This window comes from Suillus subalutaceus (genome assembly GCF_016647625.1).
Source record: "Suillus subalutaceus strain FC151 chromosome Unknown DFJ58scaffold_100, whole genome shotgun sequence".
Lineage (NCBI taxonomy): Eukaryota > Fungi > Basidiomycota > Agaricomycetes > Boletales > Suillaceae > Suillus > Suillus subalutaceus.
In genome coordinates this window covers 8,785-35,264 of record NW_024540349.1, presented here as the reverse complement: position 1 = coordinate 35,264, position 26,480 = coordinate 8,785, and the positions used below count along the sequence as shown (strand labels likewise).

Here is a 26,480-nt window from a genome sequence, read left to right as displayed (position 1 = left end):
TCTCAAATGTGACTACGTGGACCAAAGCTCGTGTTGGTCAATATACAAATACCTGGTGAGAACGCTGGTCTCACAAATAACAACAATGACAAATAAAAAACAATGACAATAACAACAATGACAAATAACAACAATGACCAAAGCTCGTGTTGGTCAGTATACAAATACCTGGTGAGAACAGCTGGTCTCACAAATAACAACGGTGACCAAAGCTCGTGTTGGTCAGTAAACACTACGTGGTGAGAACACTGGTCTCACAAAACTGGGTTTCTATCACAGAGAAACTTACGTAATCTCAAGGGAAACACTTTCCCTGCACTTGCCTGGACAGTTCTTACAAAGGAAATGGGCTTTGTAAGCAGCAATTTGTTCAGACTGAAGCTTCTTAGGTGAGAGTTCAATTTGCTCAAGTGGGAGATTCTTGAATGCAACAAGTGGGAGATCTATTTTTTGGGGGAGAATGGGCTCTCCTTATATACATTTTGTGTGGGAATATTATGTAAGTAAAAAGGTGATGTAATGACTTCAGAATGTGAGAAGAATATTCCAAAAACTGGAGCAGAATGTTCTAGCAGGTGCAAAAGAACATTCCAGAATATTCATGGTGGGATAATGACATCATTCTGAGTCACTATGAGTCACTATGAGTCATTATGAGTCATTGGAATGTTCTAGCAAATTCCATGGAACATGACATCATTATGACATCACTATGATATCATATCTTTCAACCAAAATACCTGCAGGAGTGTAGGTGAAGTCCTATGACATCATTATGACATCATACCCTGTAGGTACAATTTTATGAAGCATCTGATTAGTCAGAGCATCCTAATAGAAAAGTAAAGTAAAGAAACACTAGAGAAAACAACTCAGAAATAATGGAACAAATAATAGTACACAATACGCGGGCTTTTTAGATAGGTTTTTGTTAGGCTTTGAACTTTTCTCTATGGGTTTCTCTAGCCAAAGTGAATAAGCCAAATGAAAGGCAATACCTTAACCTTCATTTTTGCTTCTCATATCAACTAGGTCATTATGTGATTCCCATCTCACATATGACTTTTCTTCAAAACATGGTGGATTCATGAATCACTGAGGGAAAACTGAAACTATTGGACCAAGGTTTGATACCAAGGTATGGGTTGACTAGTCTGAGGACTAAGCTAACAGACTTTGTCTTTTAGGGGGATACCTAGTAGTCATGTCCATGCATGATTCCCAAATCATGCAGGACAGCGGTAAGATTACAGCCGTTTGAGAAACTAATGTCATTGGCGTTTTTTTCACATGCATGTGACAAAAAAGGAAATCACCTTCAGACGACACTGGGAGCCTTTGGCAGACACCGAAAACAGCTTTCTTTGTCCGTATATGCGATGGTTAACCGCAGAATCAGCAAAGATATCAAAGAATGCGCTCTTCGACTCTGGGACCATGGGTGGGATTTAGAGGATATTGCCGAAGCACTAGGGGTTTCTCGAAGGAGCTGTTATTGCTGGCTGCTGTATCTTTGATGAATCTGGTTCTGTAACGAGGCCCCCTTCTCCGCTTGTTGGCCGTACTCGAACAATCACTCGGGCACTCCTGACAGCTGTCGAAGATATCTTCACCGAGGACCCTGATCTTTTCCTCGACGAAGTCTGTATGTGGCTTGCAGTCGAGCACAATATCATAATCACCTCTTCAGCAATGTCCCTCAACCTGAAAGATGCTGGACTCACCCGAAAGATCCTCTGAAAGCTTGCATCTGAATGTGATGAGGTCCGTCGGGAGGAATTCAAAGCCAGTCTTCGCACCGATTTCACAGGCAATGGCTCTGAATTTGTTGTCCTGGATGAAACCAGCAAGAATGAGCGCACCTATGCACGGTGTTATGGATGAGCACTTAGTGGAAAACGTGCACAGCTTACCAATGTATTTGTCCGAGGGGATCGTTACTCGCTGTGTGCTGCAATGACGATCAATGGCTACACTGCAGCACGTGTTGTGGAGGGTTCATTTGACTCAGAAGAATTTTATGATTTTGTTGTCGAAGAAGTGGTACAATTTCAGTCTCCTACCAGCATTAGCTCTTCAAGTTGATGACTTTTGAAGCTTCCACATATGAATCCATTTCCCGAAGAACAATCTGTGCTTGTTTTAGACAACTGCCGCATCCATCACAATGAAGCTCTTGTTGCTGCCGTTGAAAGTGCTGGTTTGATTCTTGTTTTTTTGTCTAGCTATTTACTGACAGGCTTCGTAGGTTGTTTGGTCCTCTACCTTCCACCATACTCCCCAGATCTAACGCCGATCGAGGAATCATTTAGCACGTGTACATCCTGGTGATTTGACATGATTATATTGTGACCTGTCTTTTCCAGTGAAGGCCTATATTCGCCGTCATGCACACGAGCTGCGTCAACATGATGACCCAGTTTTTGCACTCCTTGAAGCAACAAGCTGCATCACCGCAGATAAGGCTTATGGTTGGTTCAAAAACGCGGGTTACATTGTTACATGATCGAAAGTGTTCTGTAAAGTACATGAATGTTCAATGTCATTTGAGACGGTCGTGCCAAGAAAACAATTGCAGTGCCTAAGAAGAATCTAGCCTACTCCGAGTTGGGCTTCAACCAGGTACCTGATTTGATGGCCATGCAAAATTTCCTGTGCGCAGTAAGGAATGATTGCCAACCGAGTTTCGAAAACTGTCCAATTTCACACCACTCTTTCTCTTTGAGTGTTTCAACAGCTTGATTCCCTGGCCTATACTCCAGCGCTGCAAGCTTTGCTTGATTGCCATCCGAGATGAAATATTTGATGCAGAAGTCAGAGAGCGTGACTTTGTGAGACATAGTTACACCAGGAGATGATGAAGCTGAGGGTGGTTCCCCAGGCAGTCCAACAGGTGGCGGTCCTCCGAACAATTGACCATGTGCCTGTGGAGGAGGATAATATGGTAGGCCAGGATAGCCAAACCCTCCGGCATATGGAGGGTGCATATATGGAGGGTAGTATGCTCCTGGATGGAATCTGTACTGATGAGGAGGGAAAGGAGGCGCAGGAGGCGCAGCTTGTGGCTGAGGAACCGGTGGGACCTGCACATCGGACATGGCACTTGCGAGAGCCTGTTCACTTTGACGTTGATGGTAGAATTCACCAAACTCCGCAAGGGGTGCACCTGGTGGGGGACGAATGCTTGTCGGCACCTTGAGTTTCTTGTCATCCAAAAAGTGAATGGAGGTTGGAGGCATTGTCTTGTCAGCCCTTCCAGAAGCCTGAACACGAATGACTAGTTATGTTCAGTTTCAATCGAGCAATCAACAAAAGCTCACAATGGCTGTTGCCCAGATGGTAATCCACATATCATTGAGCTCGAAGTATCTGTTGCCCCTCTTGTCGTGCCACACACGCTTGTCGGGAAAAATCAGGCATTGGCCAAATGTGTAGAGGTTCTTGAGTTCTGTCTCTGCTGCTAGTCGTTTATTACCCATCTCCGCCTATTACAACAGGTTTGTCAGAAGCACCAAACACTGTCACAATCATCACGTACAATCAGTGCCTTTCTAGACACTGAACCCAGGTCTTGCCCAGCTTCTTCATCAAAATCGAATGGATTTTCAACATGATCTGGATTTCCGGTGTCCCAGTCCTAGTAGAAACACAATGAGTATAGGTCGAAGCGATTTTTGTGCACCTACTTCTTCTTCCTTTGCAGGCTTTGGGGTGTACAACCAAACAACAACATTCTCTGTAGTACGCTTTGCCATAACAGCGTCGACCAGTGCCTCAAAGCCAGCCTCGTTGGCTATCTTCTTGCGAGGTGCATTTTGTGGGTTCTTGAACTTCCACACGAATTTAGAGACGGGCAACATTATGGGTCGACATGGTAAGACTTCTGCTACCGCCTCCTTGAATTTCTGGAAAGTTTGTGTCGTGTCAATTTTGAAAGGGCCTCTGGTTATCATTGCTGGTCCTTTCGCTGCCTTGCTTGATTTTTTCTCTATGGTTGTAGATGCTGACCACACTTGAACATAGACTGTGAATTTCCGTGGTGCATCAGCGTCTTCGTCTGCCATGGCTTCACTAGCATCACTTCTTGGGATACTTCTCTCGCGGACTTTCTTTCCTCAGGTCATTGCTTTCTTTGGTTTCCCAAGCAGCAGTTTTTTGATGACTTTGTCATCAACTACTCTCTGCTTCTTGCTGGGAGCCTTTGACACTGGTAGCTCTTCATCAGCCGAGATGTGCTCGGCTAGCTGTTTTCGCTTGTGAGAAGCGCTATAGCTCGAAGGGTTCATGTTGACGAAGGTAAGTTCAGCACCTATCAAGACATCTGTTTAGCAACAGGAAGGTGAAGTGTTACTCGACTCAGATATACCAGTAGCGGCCGAATTCATGCTGGACCTATCCTCTGATTGACGGTCTTTGTCTTCATGAAGGACACCAAGTTCTTCGACTTCTACCTCACTGTCTTCAGCCTGTAGCTGGTTCTCTTCATCACTGAACAACCATTCAGCCTCAGAAAGGTGTATCGCCTTGTCATTGTTGATGGTGGGCAAGAGTGAATCCAGGCATTCGAGGCCCTCATCCAGATGGTCTGGTATCTTTCCTGCAGGGAGATTGATGGTAAGCTTCTCGGCACTGCTTTGCTTCTTCTTTGCCATGGACGAAGACTTGGACGATGGTGTGAAATAAATGCAATACTATGGTTGAAAAGACTTAGGTATTATGTAGAACTGCAGGAAGTCGCGTCCTAACATCCAAGACACGTTGCGTCTGTGATTTCCAGTGATTTCCTTTTTTGTCACATGCATGTGAACAAAAACGCCAATGACATTAGTTTCTCAAATGGCTGTAAAGTTTACTGTAAATTTAACAATTGACTTTTGTTTAGATCTCAGTGGGAGACTGCTCAGCATGACTTTAATCGCCTCGACCTGCGTGTCATGCCAGGTGGATTCACAAACAAGGATATTGCCAACATCCGCCACCGCCACACCACAGCCCAGAACAAGATGGAGCTGAAAGGTCAAGTAGTTGATGATTTTGAAACTCGCATGGGGATCGAGGAGAGATGGATGATGACTCACCCTGAACGTGTGAGAGCGCAATCACGTATTGCTAATGTGCAGTACCATAAAGCTGTCGATGACGTGGAGCGTCTCGTAGTAATGCGGCTGCTTGAACTTATGAAGCTTCAGATGAGCGGTTTAGGCAAGCTCTCAATATTACTGGATCATGCTCTAACATATGTTTTTCAGGTTATAAGCTACGAACACAGATTTCAAAAGCACTGAAGACGCGCGCAACTGCAATCAGGAATGCACTAAACCGCTACAACAAGTACGCAGCTGAACTCAACCCTCCCCGACCACCAATTACATGGGAGCAGGTAGTCAAATTCTCGCAGCTCGCCGAATTTGATCTCCTTTGAGACACAGATAATCAGTTGCTAGATAAATGTTGGGCGATTCCTCATAATCGCCAAGCCTCTGTAAAATACTTCAACCTGCAATGATCCAAGGAGGAGATTGTGCGCTGCAATGTCAAGATCACACGACTTCGCACAAAGATTCAAGACAGTACCATTCATTTCCCAGTGGTAATTGCACAACTTTGTATATCTAATCCTGCTCTTGCAGTGGAAGTTCAGCACCGCTGGGATCATCTCCGCTCTGTGAATGCTTTTCACTTGTGCCACATTGCGCAGATTGAGGCACTGCCAGGATATTCTGGCAGCAGAGCTGCAGGAACACGACTTGGTCACACAGACAGCACTCCACGACAAGCCCAACCCGAGGGTAATATCAATGAAGGAAATGTAGATGACGATGTGCATGATGACCCTGATGGCAAGCAGCAGACGCTGATGGAAGACTTTTTCGACCAGCTTCATGATGGACCAACATGCGCAGATGATGCATAGCTTAGCCTACAATTACATTGCGTGTCATGGTAGAATATCATGTATACAAGACACGTTTCTGACATGGTGAATTAAATGGTGTAAACAAGACCTGTTTCTGACATGGCAAGTTGGAATCTTGGTAGTAAACGAGACCTGTTTCTGACATGGTGAAGTAAAAAATTAGATGGTGTATATGAGACCTGTTTCAAGTAATCACTTATTGCCACATGTAGACTCAGACGTACTGCACAGCTTGATTACTTCAATTACTGCGTTTTTCTACATCCCACCATGAACTGGTCGACAAGTTCCTTTAATCAGCCACCCACTATGGATGGTATCAGTACTCTACTTGAAACACTCTCTCACCCTCTAGAACTTGCCGACATTACAGACATGTCAGATCGCTGGCTCTCAGCTGTAATCGCTGTGTCGGCACATGGAGCTCACACTGACAATGATCATCTTAAATCAAACCAAGGCTTCCATCCCTTAACCAAAGCACACTATCTTGGCAACACTTTTCAAGGGCATGACAACTGAAGATAAACAAGCAGCCTCACGAGAGAGAGCTAATCATCTGTTCCTGAGTGCGAAAATTGATATATGACCTGATATGTTGTGTCTTCACTTACCTGTTTATCATTTAATGATTGTTTCCAGTGCACTGTTCTTGACCGCCTGTCTGGTGGTGTTACAATCTGCCTCCACCACCCAGGTGCAACAGCACCATTAACAGACCTGCAACCTCAAGATCTTTCTGCATCGCTGTATCTCAATCCAAAGCTCCTTGCTGAGCCCTTACAATGCCATCAACCCATCACAGAAATCACACAGATGTTTATTGAGGGATGTGCTCTACCGGTTGCACAGTCTTTCTAGGAAGCTTGTCTTGCACATGGATGGAAGCAGGAGCTCAGGCGCAGCTCATCAGATATCCCAGACTATGATTCTCTTCCCCTTGTTCCATTACCTTCCAGCAGCACTTGCTCATCTGATTTCGATATCCTTGGATAGGCTTTTGGTTGCCTCAAGCGTGTCATTTCCACTCAACGAACAACCGACTCAATGGTGCCATTCTTGTCCACCTCTTCTCTAACTCCAACAATTCAGTGGACAAATCAGCAGATAACATTATCTAGGCACGCTCCATCAAGAGATCGCACTCTTGATCTTGTAAGTGAGATCATCTTAAAGTTTATGTGTGACTAATGTCAGTTTGTAGGATGACCAGCTCCAACACCTCACGCTCGGGGACAGTTCGCATCACTATCCGATTCCTCCATTGGCTTATGAGGCTATGCGTGTGAGGGTTGACCCTGATTCCCCTTTTGAACCTCCTACTACACCTACTGTTACTCCAGCTCATTCAACGTCCACTACTAGGCCTACTGTTACTCCAGCTTGTCCAACATCCACTACTATGCCTACTGTTACTCCAGCTCGTTCAACATCCAGGACAGTTCAAGTGGCTTGGACACCATCAAAGTCACCACAGTCACATGTGTCTTCAGGCATTTCACCACTGCCATTACACATGTCTTCAGGTGTTTCACCACTGCCGTCACGCATGTCTTTGGGTGTTTCATCAGTAAGCTCGCCAACTCGTTCAACAAACCATTCAGTGCCACTTATCTCTTCATCATCACGGTCAGGGTCTATGTATCCAATTCCAGGGGAACTTCTTCTGCCATTTGGTCCAAACACTCACGCCACACTGGAGGAATTGGGTTACAGTGACACCCTTCACAATACCTGCCATGAGGTTTTCAATGCATGTATTCCTGATAGGTGGGCTTCTGAGCTAGCCAAGAGGGGCAATATTAGCTCTGAGCCTGAAGCTCTTCAAATATCGGCTGCAATGTGGGAGGACTGGAATGTGTTGGGTGGCACTATCGGGAAGTGATCGCTTTGCTTCATTTTTTTTCGCAATGTAATACTTCGCTAACATGAATGAATGTTCATTTCTGAGATTTTCCTCCTCTCCTACTATGGTTCGAGCAGTATTCCTGAGTAGCAAGCAGTGTATCATAGGTCGCAACCATGCACGCAGGAAGGGTTCAAAGCTGTCTCGAGAAGCAAGACAAACTTTGATGGCCCGACAGCTGTGAAAAACGTGCAGATGAGGATGCTGCAGTGGACGACATACTTACATATATTGATGAACAGGCCACAGATTTGGCTCGTCGTTTTGGCAGAAGCCATCGATGTTACCTGGAAAAGTTTTACATTGGCTCGGCCTTACGGAGAAAGCAGCACAACAAGACAAGTGCATGGTCCACCTTTCTGCATTTCAAAAGCGGAAAATTCAATGCTGGTATGTTCTCTGACACTATAATAGCCTCAACTGATTCATTACCAATAGATAAAGATATAGGTCAATGAGCCAACCTTCATGCCATCGCTAAGGAGACAGGTGAATATCACCAACTTACACTTGAGCAGCGCACAGAAATGGTGGAGGAGTTCAAAAAAATCAAAATGTCAGGACTCAGCAAGCCGGTAAACATAACCTCTTGTACTCATCTCGCGGAAATAAATAGTAGCTTTGCAGCCATGGTTAGTGAGGTCAGTCCTAAATGTTCTTGGTTTGCGGTTTGAAATCTGAGCTGTCTTGGCACAGACTGAAGCGATGAAGGAACATGTGGGCACAGAAACATTACTCGTCACTGTATGAAGTTCAGCAAACCTCAACATGCTACCAAAAGTGCACCTTACAAGCGATGTGGTGTCTCACTTTGTACATCATACACTTCTGCAGGAGGATCCAATGAAACTGGGTATTAAGATGGAGTCCACTGTGCTCGCTGGGCTTGCACCACAAAGCGGTAAGATTTTTTGGTTTGCTGCTGTGTTATTATTGCCGATCCTCTCATTTTAGTTCTGTCTATGAGTTATACAGACCGCAAGTTGGCTGCAAAGCAAGGGATACGAAGTGGTCTAAATGAGAGTCTAGGTATCAATTTCATAGTCTTGATTTATAGTCTGCTAATCCATCTAAATAGTCAAGGTTACCGTGAACGTGAACACAACACTAGAGTTTGTCCGCTATGAACGCATGGTTCAGGACTCGGAGCACCTAGTCAAGCTGGTTGGGTGGTGCCACAATGAATGGGGTAACCCCAGTAATCTGAAAGGTGGAGTTGAACCACTAGAGGCTCTTGCACGCGCTGTTTCAGATAAGAAGTGCAGGTTTGTTCGAAATTACGAGGCAGCAAGCTGATGAGCATATGAAACGCATTGAGGCAGGTGAGATCCTGACCCCAAACAAAATAGATCAAGAACCAGAGAGCCCTGTCGATGACGACGACACATATGAGGGCAATGCCCCCATCACCGCATCATTGTCTCCTACATCGGCACAATGCATCATGCCATCTAGAGACCCTACAACACCCATTCATGACAACATCTCAGGTCCAGCTCCCTCGTGTTAGTGAGATCATTGATGATCTCATTGATCCTGCCCTTTGAGGTAGATATTTTATTGGTGTACATTATTACTACTGATTTTCTGCTATTTTTCAGCCCCCCCTTCTATCCCAAATGTCTCCGCACCCTCTCCTCCACTCACTACGGAGAATTCAACACCTAGCGGGACACACACAGAGCCTCATCTACCCAATATTCAGCTACCAACCGACAATCCATTCTTACCAACTCCCTCAGCATCAAACACAACATCTTCACCTGCTGAAGTCCTTGCAGGATTGACAAACACAGAGCCTCGTCTACCCAATACTCAGCTACCAACCAGCAATCCATTCTTACCAACTCCCTCAGCATCAAACACGACATCTTCACCCGCTGAAGTCCTTCCAGGATTGACAAACCACAAGCGAGGTGCCCCACAGATTGCCAATAGAGTGCCATCAAAGCGGAAGAGGAAACTAACGGAAAAGGCAGCACTCTATGTAGCATCGAGGAAGTCGAGGAAGTTGAAGAGAGGTGCAAATAGTTCTTCTGTGGTAGACTCGGATGAGGAGAATGGGTGGGAGGATATTGATGACACCAGCACACACTAGTATACCTATACAGTGTTAGAATGTATCATATTGAAGAGTAGAATGGTTATATATAAAATGCGCCCTAAATTGAGCAGAATTAAGGGAATTGTTGAGCTCGTCGTGTGTGACGATGAGCACAAGGTTAAAGGCAACAGTGGCGACACGCTATTACCGAATACGATGCTTGTGTCAGCTTTCCCGCGTGCTACCCAAGGGTAACAATACTAAATGTTCTAAGTCACCTTGATTTGCTGGTCTGGACCGCTGGTCCTCACAAATAACGGTTTTTAGGTTAATATGAGGGTGAGTAGACGTCTTAGGTACCGCTTTACTATATTAGAAAGGTGGGAGTAATAGGTGCAATTTTGCGGCGCATGCCGAAGCGGTTCGCTGTGGCTCTTCCAGATGCAGAACAGAGATTCAAAATCCTGTCCCTAGTACGTGTCTACATCACTGATGTAACATTGCTTGCTCTGAACTCCATCAGATGCTCAAGGACACGAAATTGGATCCTAATCTTTCCTTGCGCATCCTTGCTTCTCAGACAACAGGTTTCTCTGGTTCTGATTTGCGCGAATTATGCCGCAACGCTGCGATGGTCCCAGTGAGGGAATGTATGCGCGCCATGGAGCATGATGAAGAAGCGTTGACGAAGGTCGAGAAAGAGGTACGCTTTTTGAGACATAATTCGTGAACCTCGCTAAATGGACATACCAGGGCTTCAACATGCGTTCACTCACCCTCACCGATTTCTACGAAGCGGAGGGATCGACGCTCCAGCCACCCGATCCAGAGGATGAGCCCATATCATTACAAGCATTCGTCGACACTCATCCAGAGCCGAGTCCACAGACAGACAAGGATCTTGCAAGGAAGGAATCTCTGATTATCGATGAGGTTTCCGAGTACGAGAGTGATAATGAGTCGAGAATACAGACCGACGACGAATCGACGGTACTTGGCGGCGATGATCAATCGACATTAAAAGACGAGAGCAGTGACGACACATGACACACCATTCATTACGCCGCAAGCTTCATCGCCTGCATCGATTATTGAGTAGCACTGATTATTATCATATAGAGTAGACACAACTGATCATCTCCACTTTGAGAAAATTGATACGAGAGAAACAATCAGATTGGGTATTGCAGGATTACCTTCATCATGCAGGCTATTGTCGCAGCACGGTAGGTATCCTGTGTAATCTCCTGAGAGGCCGCGCCTCCAAGCAAAGTGAGGCGGTGCCGAACGGTGTTGACTATTACTATTATCAGTGTCAGCCGCCGTCCCATGTTCCTGCTCGTCCTCCTCCAGGTGCTCGGGTTCTTGCCCCCTACTTACCCCTATGAACCGTTGTTACCTCCCTTACCATCGGTACCAAGAGCAAGAAGAGTACGCGACCTCTGAGTCTCAGGTATGTTTATATGCATCGTGTTAGCAGATATGCTCACAAAGTCTTGGGCCCCCACAGCCGGGTTTGGCGATGCAACCTCTTCCTGAGTCCCAATATGCACCTCCGGCGCAGCGACTTTCAAGTCGCAAGCGCAAAGTGGGTCTGGACGAATTCAAGATCATGGTTGTTCTGATCAAGAGTTGTATGGCATCAAGGCGCTCAATAAGATTGTCATTGATGACGATTGAAGTCTAGAGGTATGTCTAATCTAGGCGAAACGAGCATTCTTGCTGCCGCTCGCGAACGACACTCCTTCCTGCCTGGCTTGCACTCGTGTTTCCAGACTGACACGTGCATTCATCTCGGCATGGTGTATGTTCGTGGCATCGACCTCATGTTCTGGTTCCGCTAAGCCAAGTTTCACGCATCGGGGGTTCTTCATGTTTTGGACTTTTTCCACGTGAATTGTATCATCTACTATGTTCTGAAGCCCGATAACATCTTGCTTACTCCCGACGGACACATTAAGATAATGTATGTCATATGATTGGCATTACATCACACCACTTTTACACGCCCAGAGTCTTGCACATATCTGGCTAAGCGAGCACATCAACACTCGGACTCCAAAGGCAGTGGGGAACGACAAGCTCACTCAGGCTCAACACTGGTAATTCCCCAGGACATCTATGTAACAACATTTTTGACACGAACACGCCTCGTAGTCAACAATTGTGCTTGAAGATCCGCAAAAATACCCGAAATCATCGTCGTTGTTCCAACCTTTGATGCCCGTTGAGCACCCCACTTGATCTGCGGATACTAGCCGTAAGCATGTGGTCTAAGGTCTGCACGTAGACCCTAAAAGTGCTTACTAGGGTTGCCGCAGGGCAGACCCATTGGTGATATTATCAGGTTGTCGGATGCGATAGCTACGCCAGCCATTGCTGCGACAGATATGATCGTGGTGGTGAGTGAGGTGAATATCATCGCTGAAACCTGGTGATGCACTCTGAGTCAAAAACTACGTCGGCTTTTATACACAGGTAGTGTAAGAGCAACCAATCTGCATGCGCCTGCTTGATAAACAAATGCCAGCTCACGCTCTTTGACATTGCCGGATGCGCCTAAATTTCAGATTTCCAGTCACTCACCAATTTCAACCCTAGGCCGTGAGCCCAAGCTGACCGAAGCCACAGCGAAGTGTGCGAAGGTGACGTTGCGGGTACCGGCGAACGCTATGTGTATGACGGTGACTGGGGCCAAGTGTGTGTTGGCAGATGGTTAGTGGCCGGCAAGGTAGGTATCCTGTGTAATCCCCTGAGGGGCCGAGCCTCCAAGCAAAGTGAGGAGCTTTGGGGCGGCGCAGAACGGTGTTGACTCTTACTATTGTCAATGTCAACCCCTGTCCCATGCATCCTCGTCCTCCTCCAGGTGCTCGGGTTCTTGCCCCCTACTTACACCAATGAACCGTTGTTGCCTCCCTTACCACCGGCACCAGGAGCAAGAAGAGTACGCGACCTCTGAGTCTCAGGTATGTTTTTATGCATCGTGTTAGCAAGTATGCTCACAAAATCTTGGAGATGGGGTTTGGCGATGCAACCTCTTCCTGAGTTCTAATGTACACCTCGGGCGCAGTCGGACTCGTAAGCGCAAAGTCGGTTCTTCATTTTTTGGAATATTTCCACACGAATAGTATCATCTACTGTGATCGGAAGCTCGACAACATCCTGCTTGCCCTCGATGGACCATTACATCACACCACTCCTTCACGCCCAGAGTCTTGTACATATCATACTAAGCAAGTACATCAACACTCGGACTCCAGAGGCAGCGGAAAACAACAGGCTCACTCGAGCTCAACACCCGGGGCTCCCACAGCAATTTTGACACGAACATCCATCGTAGTCAACAATTACGCCATTGGGTCCGCACAAATACAAGAAATCGTCGTCGTTATTCCAACCTTTGATGCCCGTTGAGCACCCTGTTTGATCTGCGGATAACAGCTGTAAGCACGCAACCTAAGGTCTGCACGTAGACCGCAAATGTGCTTACTAGGGTTGTCGCAGGGTAGGCCCATTGGGGTTATTATTACGTTGTCGGATGCAATAGCTACGCCAGCTATCGCTGCGATGGATATGATCATGGCGGTAAGTGAGGTGAATATCATCGCTTAAATCTGACGACGCTTTCTGAGTCAATAACTACGTTGGTTTTTATACACAGGTAGTGTAGTGGCAGCCAATTTTCACGCGCCTGCATAACTAGATAAACAGATGCCAGCTCACGCTCTTTGATATTGCCGGATGCACCCAATTTTATATTTGTATTTGCAATCGAGTCCTTAGTGTTAGAGTTTGATATTTCACCCTTCGTCATCGTTCGTTGGTCGGATAGTCCCGACTACGTATATATACCTACGTCGTAGACTGTCCTCTCCTTGTCGTCTCCCGCCATGTCGTAGACACTTCTTACAGCGCCGTTCTACAGCTTCTATACTTAGTACTCTGTTTAAAATCACGAACATCGAACAGATGACAATATCAGTCAAGAAAAGACAATTCGACTCGCTGCGCTTACTATACTATATGGGAGAAGCCATGGCTTAGGCTTTGCAAAATTCAAGCCTGGCTTGGGCTGGCCCAGTGAGGTTAGGAGAAGGTCGGAATAAATATATCCCGCCGTCGTAGTAGTAAGTTCGCCGGTTCAAGTACGAAGGAAAGATGTTGATTTCATTGCAGGACGGGAGTGCTCGTCCCCCAGGCAGGTGCACAACACGTGCACAGTCGGTATGGCCTTGTAACGCCCTATGGGGCATGAGTACCGTCGTCTCACTGGTCGAGGAATACGTGATTGACATTCGGGTATGCGAGAACACCAGCCCAGGGTATTTAAATTAGAACGGAACAAACGCAAGAACTGATCAGACACGTATTATAGCATTCCCCATCTACTTAATCACACCACAACTACCCTAATCACTCTAATAACACCACCCAACACTCGCCAAACAGGAATCCTTCGCATCCAACGGTCATCAGACAGCAAGAGACGGTCCCGCCCAAAAACGGACCCCACAACCATAACACTCCTACTGCAAACCGTTCGATTCCTGTACTTACTTGCCCCGGCAAGCCGAGTACTCGTCAGCATACATCAAGCAACCACATAATACCGCAATCGATTCAAAGTCATCTCATCACAACACCAATTGCATGTCTAAAACGGCCGGCGGGAACGGCGGACTGGTGGGAGTACGCTTCACACCAGGGCATTCATGAATTGGGAGATGCGATAGGACACAGGGGGTCCAGTAGACTAGAACGTATTGTCCTTCATAGAGTTTACTCTCAAATAGGACAAAAAATCTGAATTTAAAAAAAAAAAATTTTGAACGGGTTGGCAAATATTGCTGGTGAGTTCGATGGGCCTCTCTTATTTCACATCAGCGGTTGTTAGAAACTTCAATGCATGTCATATGATTGACATTACGTCACACCACTTCTTCACGCCCAGAGCCTTTCACATATCATACTAAGCGAGCACATCAACACTCCAACTCCAAAGGCAGTGGGGAACGAGAGGCTCACTCAGGCTCAACACTGGATGTTCCCCAGGGGATCCATGTGGCAGCAATTTTTACACAAACATGCCTCGTAGTCAATAATTGTGTTAGAAGGTCCGCACAAATACGTGAAATCGTTGTCGTTGTTCCAAATTTTGATGCCCGTCGAGCACTCCGCTTGATCTGCGGATACTAGTCGTAAGCACGCAGTCTAAGGTCTGCACATAGACCGCAAAAGTGCTTACTAGGGGTGTCGCAGGGTAGACCCATTGGTGTTATTACCAGGTTGTCAGATGCGATGGCTACGCCAGCCATCGCTGCGACAGATATGATCATGGTGGTGAGTGACGTGAATATCATCCCTGAAACTGATGATGCCCTCTGAGTCGAACACTACGTTGGCTTTTATGCACAGTGAGTATGAGGGCAGCCAATCTGCACGTGCCTGCATTGCTGGATAAACAGATGCCAGCTCACACTCTATGACATCATCCTCTTGAAGGTACGTCATGAAGGCTTCGAATAATGTGCTGGATGCACTTAGCGAATTCGGGTCTATGATGATGATGATGATGATGATTTTCTCACCCAATTTTCAGATTTGCAGTCACTCACTAGCTTTCAAACCTAAGCCGTGAGCCCAAGCCGGCAGAAAGCCGCGGCTTTGGGGTGCTGGATGCTGCGAAGTGACGTTGCGAGTGCTGGCGAGCGCTAATGTGTGTGCTGGCAGGTAGTCAGTGGCGCATGGTCTCATCAGAATTAGAGAGGTGCGGTACTAACATCGAACAGATGACAATATCAGCCAAGCAAATACACTTTGACTCGCTGAAAAGCCATGGCTTGAGCCGTCGACTTAGGGTTTTTGCAAAATTTAAAGCTTATTTAGGCCCGGCTTGAGCTGACCCTCTGAGGTTTCGGAGAAAGTCGGAATATGTATCCCCTAATGACCATGGTACTAGTAGGCTAGGCTCGCCGATTCAAGTCCGAAGGAAAGATGTTGGTTTCATTTGCAGGACGGGAGTGCCGATACCAGTAACTTCGATGAAGAGTTCACAAAGGACCAACCTGTGAGTTTCGATAGATCAACAGGAATTCAGCGGATTCTCAGGGGTGCGTGGGACACTTGTCTTTTCTGTTCCGTAGTCGAGGCAGCATAAGAAGATACTTGATTGTATGATCCCCATGCAAGATATGCGGTTGAAGATAGATATACGCATTCCTCAGAACCTGACAGTACTCCAGGGTATCCAAGACTCGCGGAGATGTAATTTAGATCCCTGATAACACAGTTTGACTTCAAGAGAACATGAAAACCGACGTCCTTGAAGTAAGATGGTGCATGCTGGAGAGCGCTCCCTCGTATCACTGATCAACAGCAATTTGAGCGTCTGAAACGAGTTAACAACAGCTCGAATCGCAACTACTGGAAATGCAAAGTTGCAAACATTGCGACGACACTCAGGCGGTGCTCAAATCCAGGGTCGTGACAACAACCTACCGAACCATCTCATCAAAAATACAACTGCTCCTATGTCGGAAATTTGCTGTTACGCAGGTAGCCAATGGCAGATTATTCGAATTCATGGTGAAGGTCGCACCTGGCAAATATTTGGCATTGCCGCTGCCGGGATCATTGCACAACTTCCACTCTCGACCGAACCTTGCGATGCAGATGACCTTCTTGCCGGTCCAGAGTCTCGCCTGACGACTTGCTGCCGAATTTGCAGCTCTTGAAGAGTTGAAAGGGACTGAAGAATTAGTAAGGAAGTTGAAGTGGTCAAGAGAAATACTTTTTATTTTGACGAGTCAGATCAGGTCGTGCAAGGAATGATACTACAGGCTATTCAATAGGTGATGTTGAGGTGGTTAATTACAATGGCGAGGGTGACGAATGGGATGAGGCAACATTAATATAGGCTAATAACTCATCAGGTGCTCGAATCCAGGGTCGTGACAACAACCTACCGAACCATCTTATCCTATGCAACTGTTCCTATGTCGGAAATTTACTGTTACGCAGGTAGCCAATGGTAGGTTATTCGAATTCACGGTGAAGGTCGCAAATGGAAAATATTCGGTATTGCTGTCGAGACTTCACAGGATCTTGAAGCACTCTTCGCGTGGGCTCATCCACTCTCGACCGAGCCTTGCGATGCAGATGTGTAAGAACTCAAGTGGCTCTCGCTGCGAGTTCGAAGGGGCGTGGGGACCGCTGATGGGATGTAGATGCGCTGCAGAGTTTAGATTTAGCATTAGCGAGAGTTATGCGATGAGGACGATGATGAGTCTGAGATGATAAATGATAGATATACTGATACTAATGACAACGAGTGCGAGATTGGAGACTTGCGATACTAGATGTGATTGCCTGGCAGTAATGAGTGTACATGGGTTACTTCGAAAAGCTAAGGGTCCTCGGGTATGACTATCCCGAATCGCTTATGTGACAACGGACGCTGAAGGGAGTCGCGTCACTCTTGACATGAGAGTACGAAAGAATAGCGATATAAACGGGTATGGTATTGACAGAATGACAAGAGTTGCATGACAGATTCGGAAGCGGCGAACTGAGAATGGGGTGACGGTGACAAGGAATGGGAGCTGAGGCCTCAGGGTCGACAATGACGAGAGATTAGTGCTGAAAGGGAGTCAAGGTCCGTGCTGACCGAGGATTAGCGGTGCGCTGATGGTGGTCAAGGTAAGCGTTGAAATGGGCGTCAGACGATTGGTAATCCTTACTAAGGCACTGTTCGATGAAAAAGCAGTGAAATCTTTGTAATTGATGACCTGCATCAGTTCTTTAACGCCATCGTTGCTCAGAATCAGTCATGATTTCTCGGTTCATCGAGAATTTCCTCGATGGCCGGAAGTACTCTCTACCGGTATCCAATCTGATCATGACAAATCCATCTCCTGCCATTGAGCGAAGGCTATAAAATACAGCAGCGTGGATCACCATCTCTCCAGGTCAATACCATTCCAAGCATTTCATACCTAGTCTGCAATAGATCACCATGTCTTCTTCGACCTCCGCACTCTTCTCCCCAATTCGCGTAGGCAACATCGACTTGCAGCACCGCATTGTTCTTGCCCCACTCACCCGTGTACGTGGACACGCAAATCATGTCCCGAGTCCACAAGCACCAGTGTACTACTCTCAGAGAGGCTCTACCCCTGGCACTCTTCTCGTCACAGAGGCCACATTCATATCTCAGAACGCTGGTGGTTATAATAATGTCCCTGGGATATACACCGATGCCCATGTGGAGGGATGGAAAAAGGTGTGTTGTATCTTACTTCATGATTTTACTCGATCAGAGCTGACTCACGCCCCGGATTGCAGGTAACAAAAGCAGTTCACGAGAAGGGCTCTTTCATTTTCCTACAACTCTGGGCGCTCGGCCGTGCTGCAGAACCAGCCGTTCTTGCCAAAGAGAACAATAGTCCCTATGTCAGTGCCTCGCCCATCCCCCTTCCGGGAAAAGTAGACGTGCCTCGCGCGCTCACCACGGATGAAATCAAAGAGTACATTTCTACGTATGTCGCTGCCGCAAAGAATGCAATTCGAGCTGGCTTCGATGGCGTTGAAATTCACGGCGCGAATGGCTACTTAATCGATCAGTTCATACAAGATGTCACCAACCATCGTACAGACGAATACGGCGGAAGCATCGGAGAATCGCGCAAGATTTGCACTCGAAGTAACTGATGCCGTTGTGGAGGCCGTTGGTGCGGAGAGAACAGGATTCCGAATTAGCCCGTGGGGTGTATTCAGTGGTACGTGTATCATTCAATATTACCGATCTTTATTTAGCTGATTTGTGGTGCAGGTATGGGCATGGCAGACCCCAAACCCCAGTTCTCCTACCTGGTTGAGCAGCTGCGCAAACACAAACTTGCGTACATTCACGTCGTGGAGCCGATGCCTGCCGAAGTCACTAGTGAAAAAAACAGTGATTTCATTCGTGATATCTGGGAAGGGGTTGAAGGCAGTGCGTTCATCAGCACAAACGGACACACCCGGAATAGCGCAATTGAGACGGTAGACAACAAAGGGGGCCTTATTGGATTCGGGAGGTTGTTCATGCCGAACGTGAGCCATTTGATCCCAGACTTGGCAATGACTGATGTGTGCCTCTTTCGTAGCCTGATCTTCCATTCCGCCTGCTAAAGAACATTGCGCTTGAGCGGGGTGACCAAGCAACTTGGTACATGCCCGGTAATCTCACACCCAAAGGTTATTCGGATTGGCCCTTTGCACCGGAGAATGATCAACAACAGAGAAGCAAATTCTGACATGGGCTTGTAAGTAATATACCTTAGAATAGATGACGAGTTTGCACTTCTGATACCTTACTTTATACACCTGATATCATGATAATGGTTAAGCTTTGCTTCAGTTTAAGTTACGGTATGACATTATCAGTGACGGTTCATCGTGTTTTTGAGTTGGTCAACCATCAAGATGTGCCAAGGCGGAAGTACGTGAGGTTGTCAGACTAGATTGTGAGACCAAGTATGTATATGAGTTATCTCCACTGACAGTTGTGCAATCCGAGCGATAACACCAGAAGGCTCTGCCCCTTCAACTGGTACGAACCCTTAGAGGACGATATAGATCATCCAAAGGCTTATCTTACAGTCCGCGTTCTCATGCAAGCCTACTAATTAAGCGGATTCCGCGCATGCCGGCAAGATGCTTTCCAACTGTGGTATCGTGGATACTGGAGCGACTGGACTCTGGACATGGAGGGCAATCACCAATCTTGAACGCATTCCTTGAAAAACGCCCATCATCTGACATCCAATGTTTGCAATAGGTCACTCTTTATCCAAGAGATGTTGAAGAAGGCTTAGAAGTGCTGTACGTCTGTCATTTTAGATGTGCTAGCCATATCTATAATCACGTCTAATTAGAGGCAATGCGTGGCAGTCACAGGTGCGCGAATGCCCTGATGGGTGGCATGCCCCCATCAGACTCTGCCGTTCCCGCCGGCGGCCGTTTTAGATGCACCCTTCAACGAAAATGAGATGGTTTTAGTAGCTGCTATTGGTGGATGTTGGTTGGCTTGTGGTGATGGGACAGGTTTAACACACAGATATATGATTGCAGTCTACTACGCCGGTGAGTCATAGGGTTGGATGAAGAGTACTCCTGCTCACGTGGGTGGGGCCATATTCTACTGGTTGGCATTTCAAGCCTCCTGGCGGCGGTCAGGTATGTATTTGTAGTCGTGACGCTGTGGTTCATCATCAACAGGCATAGACACTGCAAAGTTGAAAGCAGCAACAGCCGCGAGAATGAAGGAGAGGCGCATTATTTCTGAGATGTGATATGGGATCCTAAAAATCAAGCTGAAGGAGACGGTGGGTGGACAGCTTTCTTTTATATGCTGAATGGTGTTCTGTGCAGAACCTGCCCACCTAAAATACCCCTTCAAACAGACGACATTTTCACTGCCAGCAGACTTCTGACATAACTTGCTCCGAGTATCCCCGCCGTTTCCCTTGCAGAAGACCACTGGGAAACGCCGTAATGTGCAATCCCAACCCGTTGTTGTATACGGCCTATCGCGACGCAGATAGGTGACACGAGAAATGCTAATGATTGGAAAAACCCTAATTAGCCCTGAACCAGTGCGGACCATCATAAGTATCCTCTGACGTTTCTTCACCAAAATACATATTTCATAGCAGGTATAGATGTGGTACCATCAGCGCTCAGCGAGGATTAAATTTGGGAGCCTGCATCAGTGAACACCTGAGTCCTTGATATTGTAGCTGTGGGAACTACATGAGGACCTAATTATTTTACTGCCAAAGATGGCCATGTATACTACGAGAAATTTGATTTGTTCCTAGCTAGCCATGTATGATTACCACTAAAGGCTAGCAAGAGGAGTTTGTGACAAAGTCATAACATGCTGCCATCGCAACTAGCCAGGGATGAGAGTGCCTCTGTGTCGACGTCGTTGGGCAATCTCACTTGATATCATTTGTGCTTCATATTAGGATATCATTCAAGACTTTCCCAAGGACAGTCATTTTAGCACGAGCCAACAAGGATAGATTCACTTGGTAGTTTGTGACAAAATTGTGACATGCAGTCATCACAGCTACACGGCAAACCCAACTTTTTGTAAATTTTATGTAACGCAAAAACCATCCATGTGACATCCCAGCCAATACATAAACCTTTTCACACGAAGTTGCACCCTTCAAATAGCCACAGTATATCTGCGTGGCAGCGCGTGGAAATTGCCATGGGGCTGAGCAATAAGTAAATCGCGTGCAATCATTATATAATAATATTGTTGATTTTGCCTATAGGGGTCTCGGGGACAGCCGTCTTAAATTTCTGAAAAGCGGACTCACTGTGACTCAGGCTCGAACAATATTGAACCCTATTGAACCTTGCAAACACACTGTGTCCTTCGCGTAAGACAACCGACAACATACAGACACCATTTATGCTATGACAGCCAACTCAAAAGCAATTTTTTCCTCGCCCTCGGATATCATCGGTGCCCTGCAAAACATCGTAAGCACCCAGTTTCATAGGAGCTCGTATGCACATGACAATAAACAATTTGCTTCAGCTCGCTCATTCACAAGTAATCGTACGTCAATTGAGTTTAATGCATGTATCGATGTCATTGATTCGCGATGACCAGATACCAGACCTCGAAACCCAGTATCCCATTAGCAATACGCACCACTCTGCCTTCAACCTCAATTACCAGAACATCACTGCCATCATCACCGAACGCCAGCAGCAATTGGATGCAGCATCCCACGAAATCTCACGTTTCCAAACAGTCATAGATGGCATCAACCATATTCATCAGCAACTGGTCGCGAAGAAGGACAAGATCACTCAGTCCATGAATTCACACAAGCGACTTGTATCAGCTCTCTGGCGCTTGCCAGCCGAAGTCCTATCCCAGATTTTTACTCGCTGTCTTCCGAATTGTCGCCGCTTGTCGCCCGCGTCAAGGGCAGCTCCTTTGCTATTGACAAGAATATGCCGACGATGGAGGGAGGTTGCTGTGGATATGTCCAGTTTGTGGCAAGGACTATATATGGGCAAAGACTGGCAGCGGGGGGCTTTCTGCTATGAGTCATGGCTTAAGCGATCACGAGGGCGTCCGCTCTCGCTGGAACTCCAGTTTTACAACAACAACTGGACTGAGCTGCGAAGCCTTCTTCAGCCCTACATAAATCGAGTCTCGTCTCTGTCTCTTGATTTTTGCCACAACGCCCTCCAACCTAAGGTTATGATATCAGACTTCCTCGCACTTGAGGCGCTAACCATATCATTGTATTTTCATAATGTCGTCCAATCTATCTCGCAACCGCCATGCACTCTACGCAGTCTCACGGTAAAGGGGCTGTTCTTCAACGTGGAGTACGCAACTACCCTCAATCCCGCCTGGGCCCGTCTTACAAATATCCAGATCGACCTAGACGAACGAAGTGCATTTCTCCAATTGCTCCGTGTATGCCCCAACCTCTCCTCCTTGACGATAGCTACATCTTTTGCCGCTAGCGAGGCCTTGGAGCCATTCACGCACACTCAACTCCAATCCTTACGGATCATTTCCAACGATTCTTATGACGACGCCAGAGATCATATTAACCTATTCGATACCCTCTCACTCCCCAATTTGCGCGCTCTCGAAGCTTGCGATATATATTCATGGCCTCATGAGGAATTCAAGGCATTTTTGATGCGGTCAAAGTGTCCCCTGGAGAGCCTGACTCTCGGCTTCCAAGTATCAATAACAAATGAGCAGCGAGCGGAATACGTTGCCCTTATTCCTTCTCTCAAAGTACTAGTACGTTAAATGTTGCTTTACGTAAACAAACTTGTTACGGATTTGCGAAATGACGATGTCAGGCTTAGATGAAATCAGACTTAAACCGTTATGATCTCCATGTATTCCACGCAAGTGATTCAAACTCAGATTCTACAACGACTATGTGCTTTCCATGATCAAGATGAGTCGCTGACTTCGGGGAAACACCACGCCGTGACGCTGTACTTGCCTTTTTAAGGTGCGTCTCATGCTTTGTCTAGGCGCTACATCGTCGTAATTATGACAAACAGTTGACCGAGTGTTGCACTTCCTAGCTGTCAGCATCCAGATCGTGTTTGAGTGTGGATAGCAGCTCGCCTGACGTCTTGGCATCCCAGATTTCCACCCCAATGTTGCCTCCTCCCATCGCAATTATTGTGTTATCTAGCGAGCAGACCGCCGCATGCACGCAGTAGTCCCCGGTTTTGCGGGTGCTGGCGAACTCTACGCGGACGCCAGTGAGTCACGGTGTGCTGGCAGATGGGCAGTGGCGCATGGTCTCGGCAGAATCAGAGAGGTACACTCCTGAATTCATTTCTGTCTTAAACGGCATGCTTTCTTGGTGTGACATCGTCGACATCGAGAATGCCTCTCCGTAGTGCCGTCACAATTGTCGCTCAAAGCGAGTCCTGGACCATGTCGAAGCGTTTTCTTTTGCTTTCTGCCCCATGCGCTCGCTCTGTATCTTAATACTACTGAATATGATATGCAGCCGTTAAATGCCAGTGGTGGATGAGCCTTGCCTGCTGTACTTATGTTTCAAGATGCACTTTGGACGTATGATTGCCTCGCAAAGGACTCATACAAAGATTTCTCTGCATAGTTCAGATCTGAGAGCGAAAACGGAGATCTTCGGGACGGGAAAATAAGCAGGGTAAACTAATGTTGACCGTCGGTATACTCAGAAGAGGTACAACAGATAAAGAGCCACAACCGAGTCCAGCGTCCAGCGTGTCTGATCAGTACATGAGGATTAGTGCTGGAAGCTGTATTAGCAACGACGGGAGGTGCAGTGGAGGTGGAAGCAGCCGCCTGTAGTTGCGAAGATGACTGGGCCTGAGCTGCGCCGCTGGACTGTTTTGTGACATTGCCATTGGGAAGGCGTGAACTGCTCGCAGTGGGGATTTTTAAAGCCGGTCTCCGTTTCTCTCTGGCACACGCGTTCCTCTGTGTGGTATGAGATGAAGTTCGAATAAAGAGAAGAAAATGACATACACGTTTGCCCTTAGCATATGGGACGTTGACCACTGCCTGGCGACGCTCATGCAGCTCGATCTGTGCACTACTTGGTCTACCAGAGAAGACATTTCGAGCCCATTGAAACAGGGAGTGGGATGGCGCATCATGGGGATCGGATCGCTGCAGATCGCTGAGAACATCAAGGTCAATATAAACAGTACTAGTTGAGACATGCCCGACACACGTGAGGGTATGGTGAGTCATCGAAAAAACCCCGGGGTACCCGGTTGGAAAACTTAATTGGCTGGACAGGGCGTCGTGTTGTATTGATGGTCTAGAATGTATACGTTTAAATGCAACGAGGAAATCTGTGATTAAAGAGTCACGTACAGTGAGTGCCGATTTGTCACGCTGGTCCAACAGTAAGTTTTCGAGGCCAGCTTCTTTTAATATTGCAGAAACATCCCATATATATGCGTTTCCGTTATAGCAGGCAGTGGCTAGTAGCTTTCCATCTGCTGAAAATGACACAGAACGCACGATGTTTTCATGGTGGAGGGGCGAACTGATGGGCTGGCCGTTCTCGAGGTTCCATAATCGTGCTGTCTCGTCAAACGATGCGCTTGCAAGGATGCGGCCATTCGGAGATATGGCAATGGCGTAGACTGAGTTGGTGTGCCCTTTCAGTACTGCGACTTGTTTCCAAGTTTTAGTGTTCCATGTCCTAATCGAGTGATCAGATTGAGATCCGAATGACCCGGAGATAAGCGCTTTTCCATCCGCGGTCCAAGCCAAGCAAAACATTGTGTCCGAGAGTGGCGACAAGCTCGCCGGTCTTCACATCCCAGATCTTGATCGGGTAGTCAGAATCGGGTGCCCTGTCGCTTCCAGCGGTCGCAAACATGGACATGTCTGGTGAGTAGACGGCTGCCCACACGGTTTGGTGCCCTGTCTCAATTGGACCGAGTGTTGTCTTTCCGTTCTCTACATCCCACTCCCTCACAGTCCCATCGTTAGATCCGCTCAACACTCGCCAACCATCTTCACTCCAGCAGAAAGATCTCACTTCGTTTTTATGCCCCGTCCATTTCGCGATGATTTTCCCTGTGTCGATGTCCCACAACCTCACTCCGCCATCCATCATGCCGCTAACCACCTTCTTCCCGTCCGGAGATAACGCTATTGTCCCCACTCCACGTTCTCCGACCCGCCAGTCGTCTCCAATCTGTTTCCCACTCTTCATGTTCCATACCCGCAGCGAGCCGTCCCATGAACAAGTCATTATCCGCTCTCCGCCTGGTAGATATATAGCGTCATTTATCAAATCCGTATTTCCTTCAAATTTCTGGCATGGCGTTATCCTTGATGTTTCTTGCGCCACAAGGATGGGTGAAGACATAATCAACTGCCGTGTGCAACTCCGTCTCAGCTTTCATCCAACAAAGTCCAAAAGTATCACTTACGACGATATGTCCCTTAGCTTGTGTCGATGTCTTCACACCAAGACTCGATGAGCGTTTAGGTGAAGAGTGCACTGGAAGTTTGAGCTGGTATGCATCATCCTCGTGTTCATTTCGCAGCTTATATCATATGCTGTGCAGCTGAAGCGCCCAAACCTCGTGTCTGATCGATTCCATTTGTTCCAATCTCCATTCGGACTGACCATACCCTCCACGTGACTTTGCCCATCACAACTTTACTCCGCTATCCGTTCTTGCTCCTGGCCCAAATAATATCATATATTCAATCGCGCCTTACTACCTTGTCGACCTGTAACCAACAGAGCGTCGATCTCTCCCAAGTCAACTGCTCCTCGAAGGCGCCCCTCATCTTGATACACATCCGGTGCGCAAGACATCTTACTGTATCTTGCAAATGCTCACCGGTGCTCACCGTCCAACCACTTAATCCAGACGATGCACCCGTATCATTGTAAACATTCATTAGCACTCAACCAAGTTCACAGACAGACAAGCTGCAAGAAAGGATGTTCGAGGAGGTTTTCGAGTACGAGACTGACGATTTCTCTGATCTTCTGCGCTTCGAACAATCTATTAGAAGCGCTCAAATTAGGTATTGCAAGATCACCTTCATCATATACTATAGTAGGCTATTGCCATAGCACAGTATGCATCTCCTGAGCGACTGAGTCTCCAACAAAACTGGATAGATTTTGGAAGCTTGAGATCGACTTCGGGCTCAAAGTCCCCTACAGTGCACCCATTCGACACATATCGATCGAGAAACATTGGTGGCTTGTAAACAGGTGTTTTTCTTCACTCAGTATATTCACTTGCTGATCATTTTCTAACTCTCGACTTGTAAATATGAACGCCAAGAGGTACATTGCTGAATTCTTTCTGTCTTAAACTCAGGGCCTCTGGGTGTGACATCGTCGATGTCGAGAATGCCACTCCGTCTAGTGTCGTTACAACTGTCGCTGGCAGCGATACGGTGCTGCTGTCGAACGCCTAGAGTGTTTTGTTTTGTTTTCTCTCTACTCTGTATCTTCTGCGACTAAATATGAGATGCAGCCATTAGATGGTAGACGAGCCCGTACTTATAGTCAGCAATA

At 46.9% G+C, this 26,480-nt stretch overlaps 11 protein-coding genes across 11 annotated transcripts; 8 read left to right on the top strand and 3 right to left on the bottom strand.

Moving 5' to 3' along the window:
- Positions 1-1,379: 1,379 nt before the first annotated feature.
- DFJ58DRAFT_717593 (uncharacterized protein) lies at positions 1,380-2,312 on the top strand (the record flags this gene model as incomplete). The annotated part of the gene is made up of 5 exons (XM_041384376.1): positions 1,380-1,507; positions 1,539-1,694; positions 1,893-2,043; positions 2,098-2,219; positions 2,249-2,312. The coding sequence occupies 5 exons, from the start codon at positions 1,380-1,382 to the stop codon at positions 2,310-2,312; spliced, it is 621 nt and encodes a 206-aa protein (XP_041240772.1).
- Positions 2,313-2,597: 285 nt separating this feature from the next.
- DFJ58DRAFT_731139 (uncharacterized protein) lies at positions 2,598-4,652 on the bottom strand (the record flags this gene model as incomplete). Its single annotated transcript, XM_041385999.1, has 6 exons — positions 2,598-3,263; positions 3,321-3,485; positions 3,539-3,637; positions 3,687-4,109; positions 4,164-4,309; positions 4,367-4,652. 6 exons carry the CDS (start codon positions 4,650-4,652, stop codon positions 2,598-2,600), a joined length of 1,785 nt encoding a protein of 594 aa, XP_041240771.1.
- A 282-nt stretch (positions 4,653-4,934) lies between these two features.
- On the top strand, positions 4,935-5,914 carry DFJ58DRAFT_731138 (uncharacterized protein; the record flags this gene model as incomplete). Its single annotated transcript, XM_041385998.1, has 3 exons — positions 4,935-5,196; positions 5,250-5,380; positions 5,513-5,914. The coding sequence occupies 3 exons, from the start codon at positions 4,935-4,937 to the stop codon at positions 5,912-5,914; spliced, it is 795 nt and encodes a 264-aa protein (XP_041240770.1).
- Positions 5,915-6,964: 1,050 nt separating this feature from the next.
- Positions 6,965-7,802, top strand: DFJ58DRAFT_731137 (uncharacterized protein; the record flags this gene model as incomplete). The annotated part of the gene is made up of 2 exons (XM_041385997.1): positions 6,965-7,072; positions 7,122-7,802. The coding sequence occupies 2 exons, from the start codon at positions 6,965-6,967 to the stop codon at positions 7,800-7,802; spliced, it is 789 nt and encodes a 262-aa protein (XP_041240769.1).
- Positions 7,803-8,591: 789 nt separating this feature from the next.
- Positions 8,592-10,031, top strand: DFJ58DRAFT_852804 (uncharacterized protein; the record flags this gene model as incomplete). Its single annotated transcript, XM_041393834.1, has 5 exons — positions 8,592-8,724; positions 8,778-8,852; positions 8,902-9,033; positions 9,089-9,328; positions 9,425-10,031. 5 exons carry the CDS (start codon positions 8,592-8,594, stop codon positions 9,919-9,921), a joined length of 1,077 nt encoding a protein of 358 aa, XP_041240768.1. The 3' UTR covers positions 9,922-10,031.
- A 143-nt stretch (positions 10,032-10,174) lies between these two features.
- Positions 10,175-11,169, top strand: DFJ58DRAFT_25052 (uncharacterized protein). Its single transcript, XM_041379466.1, has 4 exons — positions 10,175-10,206; positions 10,248-10,340; positions 10,391-10,570; positions 10,621-11,169. The coding sequence occupies exons 1-4, from the start codon at positions 10,201-10,203 to the stop codon at positions 10,912-10,914; spliced, it is 573 nt and encodes a 190-aa protein (XP_041240767.1). The 5' UTR covers positions 10,175-10,200; the 3' UTR covers positions 10,915-11,169.
- Positions 11,122-11,653, top strand: DFJ58DRAFT_802158 (uncharacterized protein; the record flags this gene model as incomplete). Its single annotated transcript, XM_041390917.1, has 2 exons — positions 11,122-11,303; positions 11,359-11,653. Coding segments are annotated over 2 exons (345 nt in total), but the record flags the coding sequence as incomplete, so codon positions are not given.
- A 1,293-nt stretch (positions 11,654-12,946) lies between these two features.
- Positions 12,947-13,581, bottom strand: DFJ58DRAFT_802157 (uncharacterized protein). The gene is made up of 3 exons (XM_041390916.1): positions 13,358-13,581; positions 13,153-13,295; positions 12,947-13,096 (listed from the first exon to the last, which is right to left on the bottom strand). Exons 1-2 carry the CDS (start codon positions 13,470-13,472, stop codon positions 13,159-13,161), a joined length of 252 nt encoding a protein of 83 aa, XP_041240765.1. The 5' UTR covers positions 13,473-13,581; the 3' UTR covers positions 12,947-13,096; positions 13,153-13,158.
- Positions 13,582-17,653: 4,072 nt separating this feature from the next.
- DFJ58DRAFT_802134 (uncharacterized protein) lies at positions 17,654-19,272 on the top strand. Its single transcript, XM_041390915.1, has 5 exons — positions 17,654-18,148; positions 18,211-18,514; positions 18,537-18,644; positions 18,698-18,960; positions 19,014-19,272. Exons 1-5 carry the CDS (start codon positions 17,882-17,884, stop codon positions 19,161-19,163), a joined length of 1,092 nt encoding a protein of 363 aa, XP_041240764.1. The 5' UTR covers positions 17,654-17,881; the 3' UTR covers positions 19,164-19,272.
- A 2,070-nt stretch (positions 19,273-21,342) lies between these two features.
- On the top strand, positions 21,343-22,714 carry DFJ58DRAFT_747590 (uncharacterized protein; the record flags this gene model as incomplete). The annotated part of the gene is made up of 3 exons (XM_041387537.1): positions 21,343-21,408; positions 21,467-21,487; positions 21,542-22,714. The coding sequence occupies 3 exons, from the start codon at positions 21,343-21,345 to the stop codon at positions 22,712-22,714; spliced, it is 1,260 nt and encodes a 419-aa protein (XP_041240763.1).
- Positions 22,715-23,483: 769 nt separating this feature from the next.
- Positions 23,484-24,169, bottom strand: DFJ58DRAFT_747589 (uncharacterized protein; the record flags this gene model as incomplete). Its single annotated transcript, XM_041387536.1, has 3 exons — positions 23,484-23,893; positions 23,942-24,095; positions 24,150-24,169. The coding sequence occupies 3 exons, from the start codon at positions 24,167-24,169 to the stop codon at positions 23,606-23,608; spliced, it is 462 nt and encodes a 153-aa protein (XP_041240762.1). The 3' UTR covers positions 23,484-23,605.
- Between the last annotated feature and the right edge of the window lie 2,311 nt (positions 24,170-26,480).

Excerpts from the sequence above, each read along its gene's own strand:
- DFJ58DRAFT_25052 (XM_041379466.1), top strand. Across the intron at positions 10,341-10,390 it reads GATTCAAAATCCTGTCCCTA|ATGCTCAAGGACACGAAATT; the intron begins GTACGTGTCTAC and ends GAACTCCATCAG. Across the intron at positions 10,571-10,620 it reads TGACGAAGGTCGAGAAAGAG|GGCTTCAACATGCGTTCACT; the intron begins GTACGCTTTTTG and ends TGGACATACCAG.
- DFJ58DRAFT_802157 (XM_041390916.1), bottom strand. The coding sequence starts at position 13,472 with ATGATATTCACCTCACTTACCGCCATGATCATATCCATCGCAGCGATA. Across the intron at positions 13,296-13,357 it reads CCTACCCTGCGACAACCCTA|ATCAAACAGGGTGCTCAACG; the intron begins GTAAGCACATTT and ends TGTTATCCGCAG.
- DFJ58DRAFT_802134 (XM_041390915.1), top strand. The coding sequence starts at position 17,882 with ATGTCTTCTTCGACCTCCGCACTCTTCTCCCCAATTCGCGTAGGCAAC. Across the intron at positions 18,645-18,697 it reads CCCGTGGGGTGTATTCAGTG|GTATGGGCATGGCAGACCCC; the intron begins GTACGTGTATCA and ends TTTGTGGTGCAG. Across the intron at positions 18,961-19,013 it reads GGAGGTTGTTCATGCCGAAC|CCTGATCTTCCATTCCGCCT; the intron begins GTGAGCCATTTG and ends CCTCTTTCGTAG.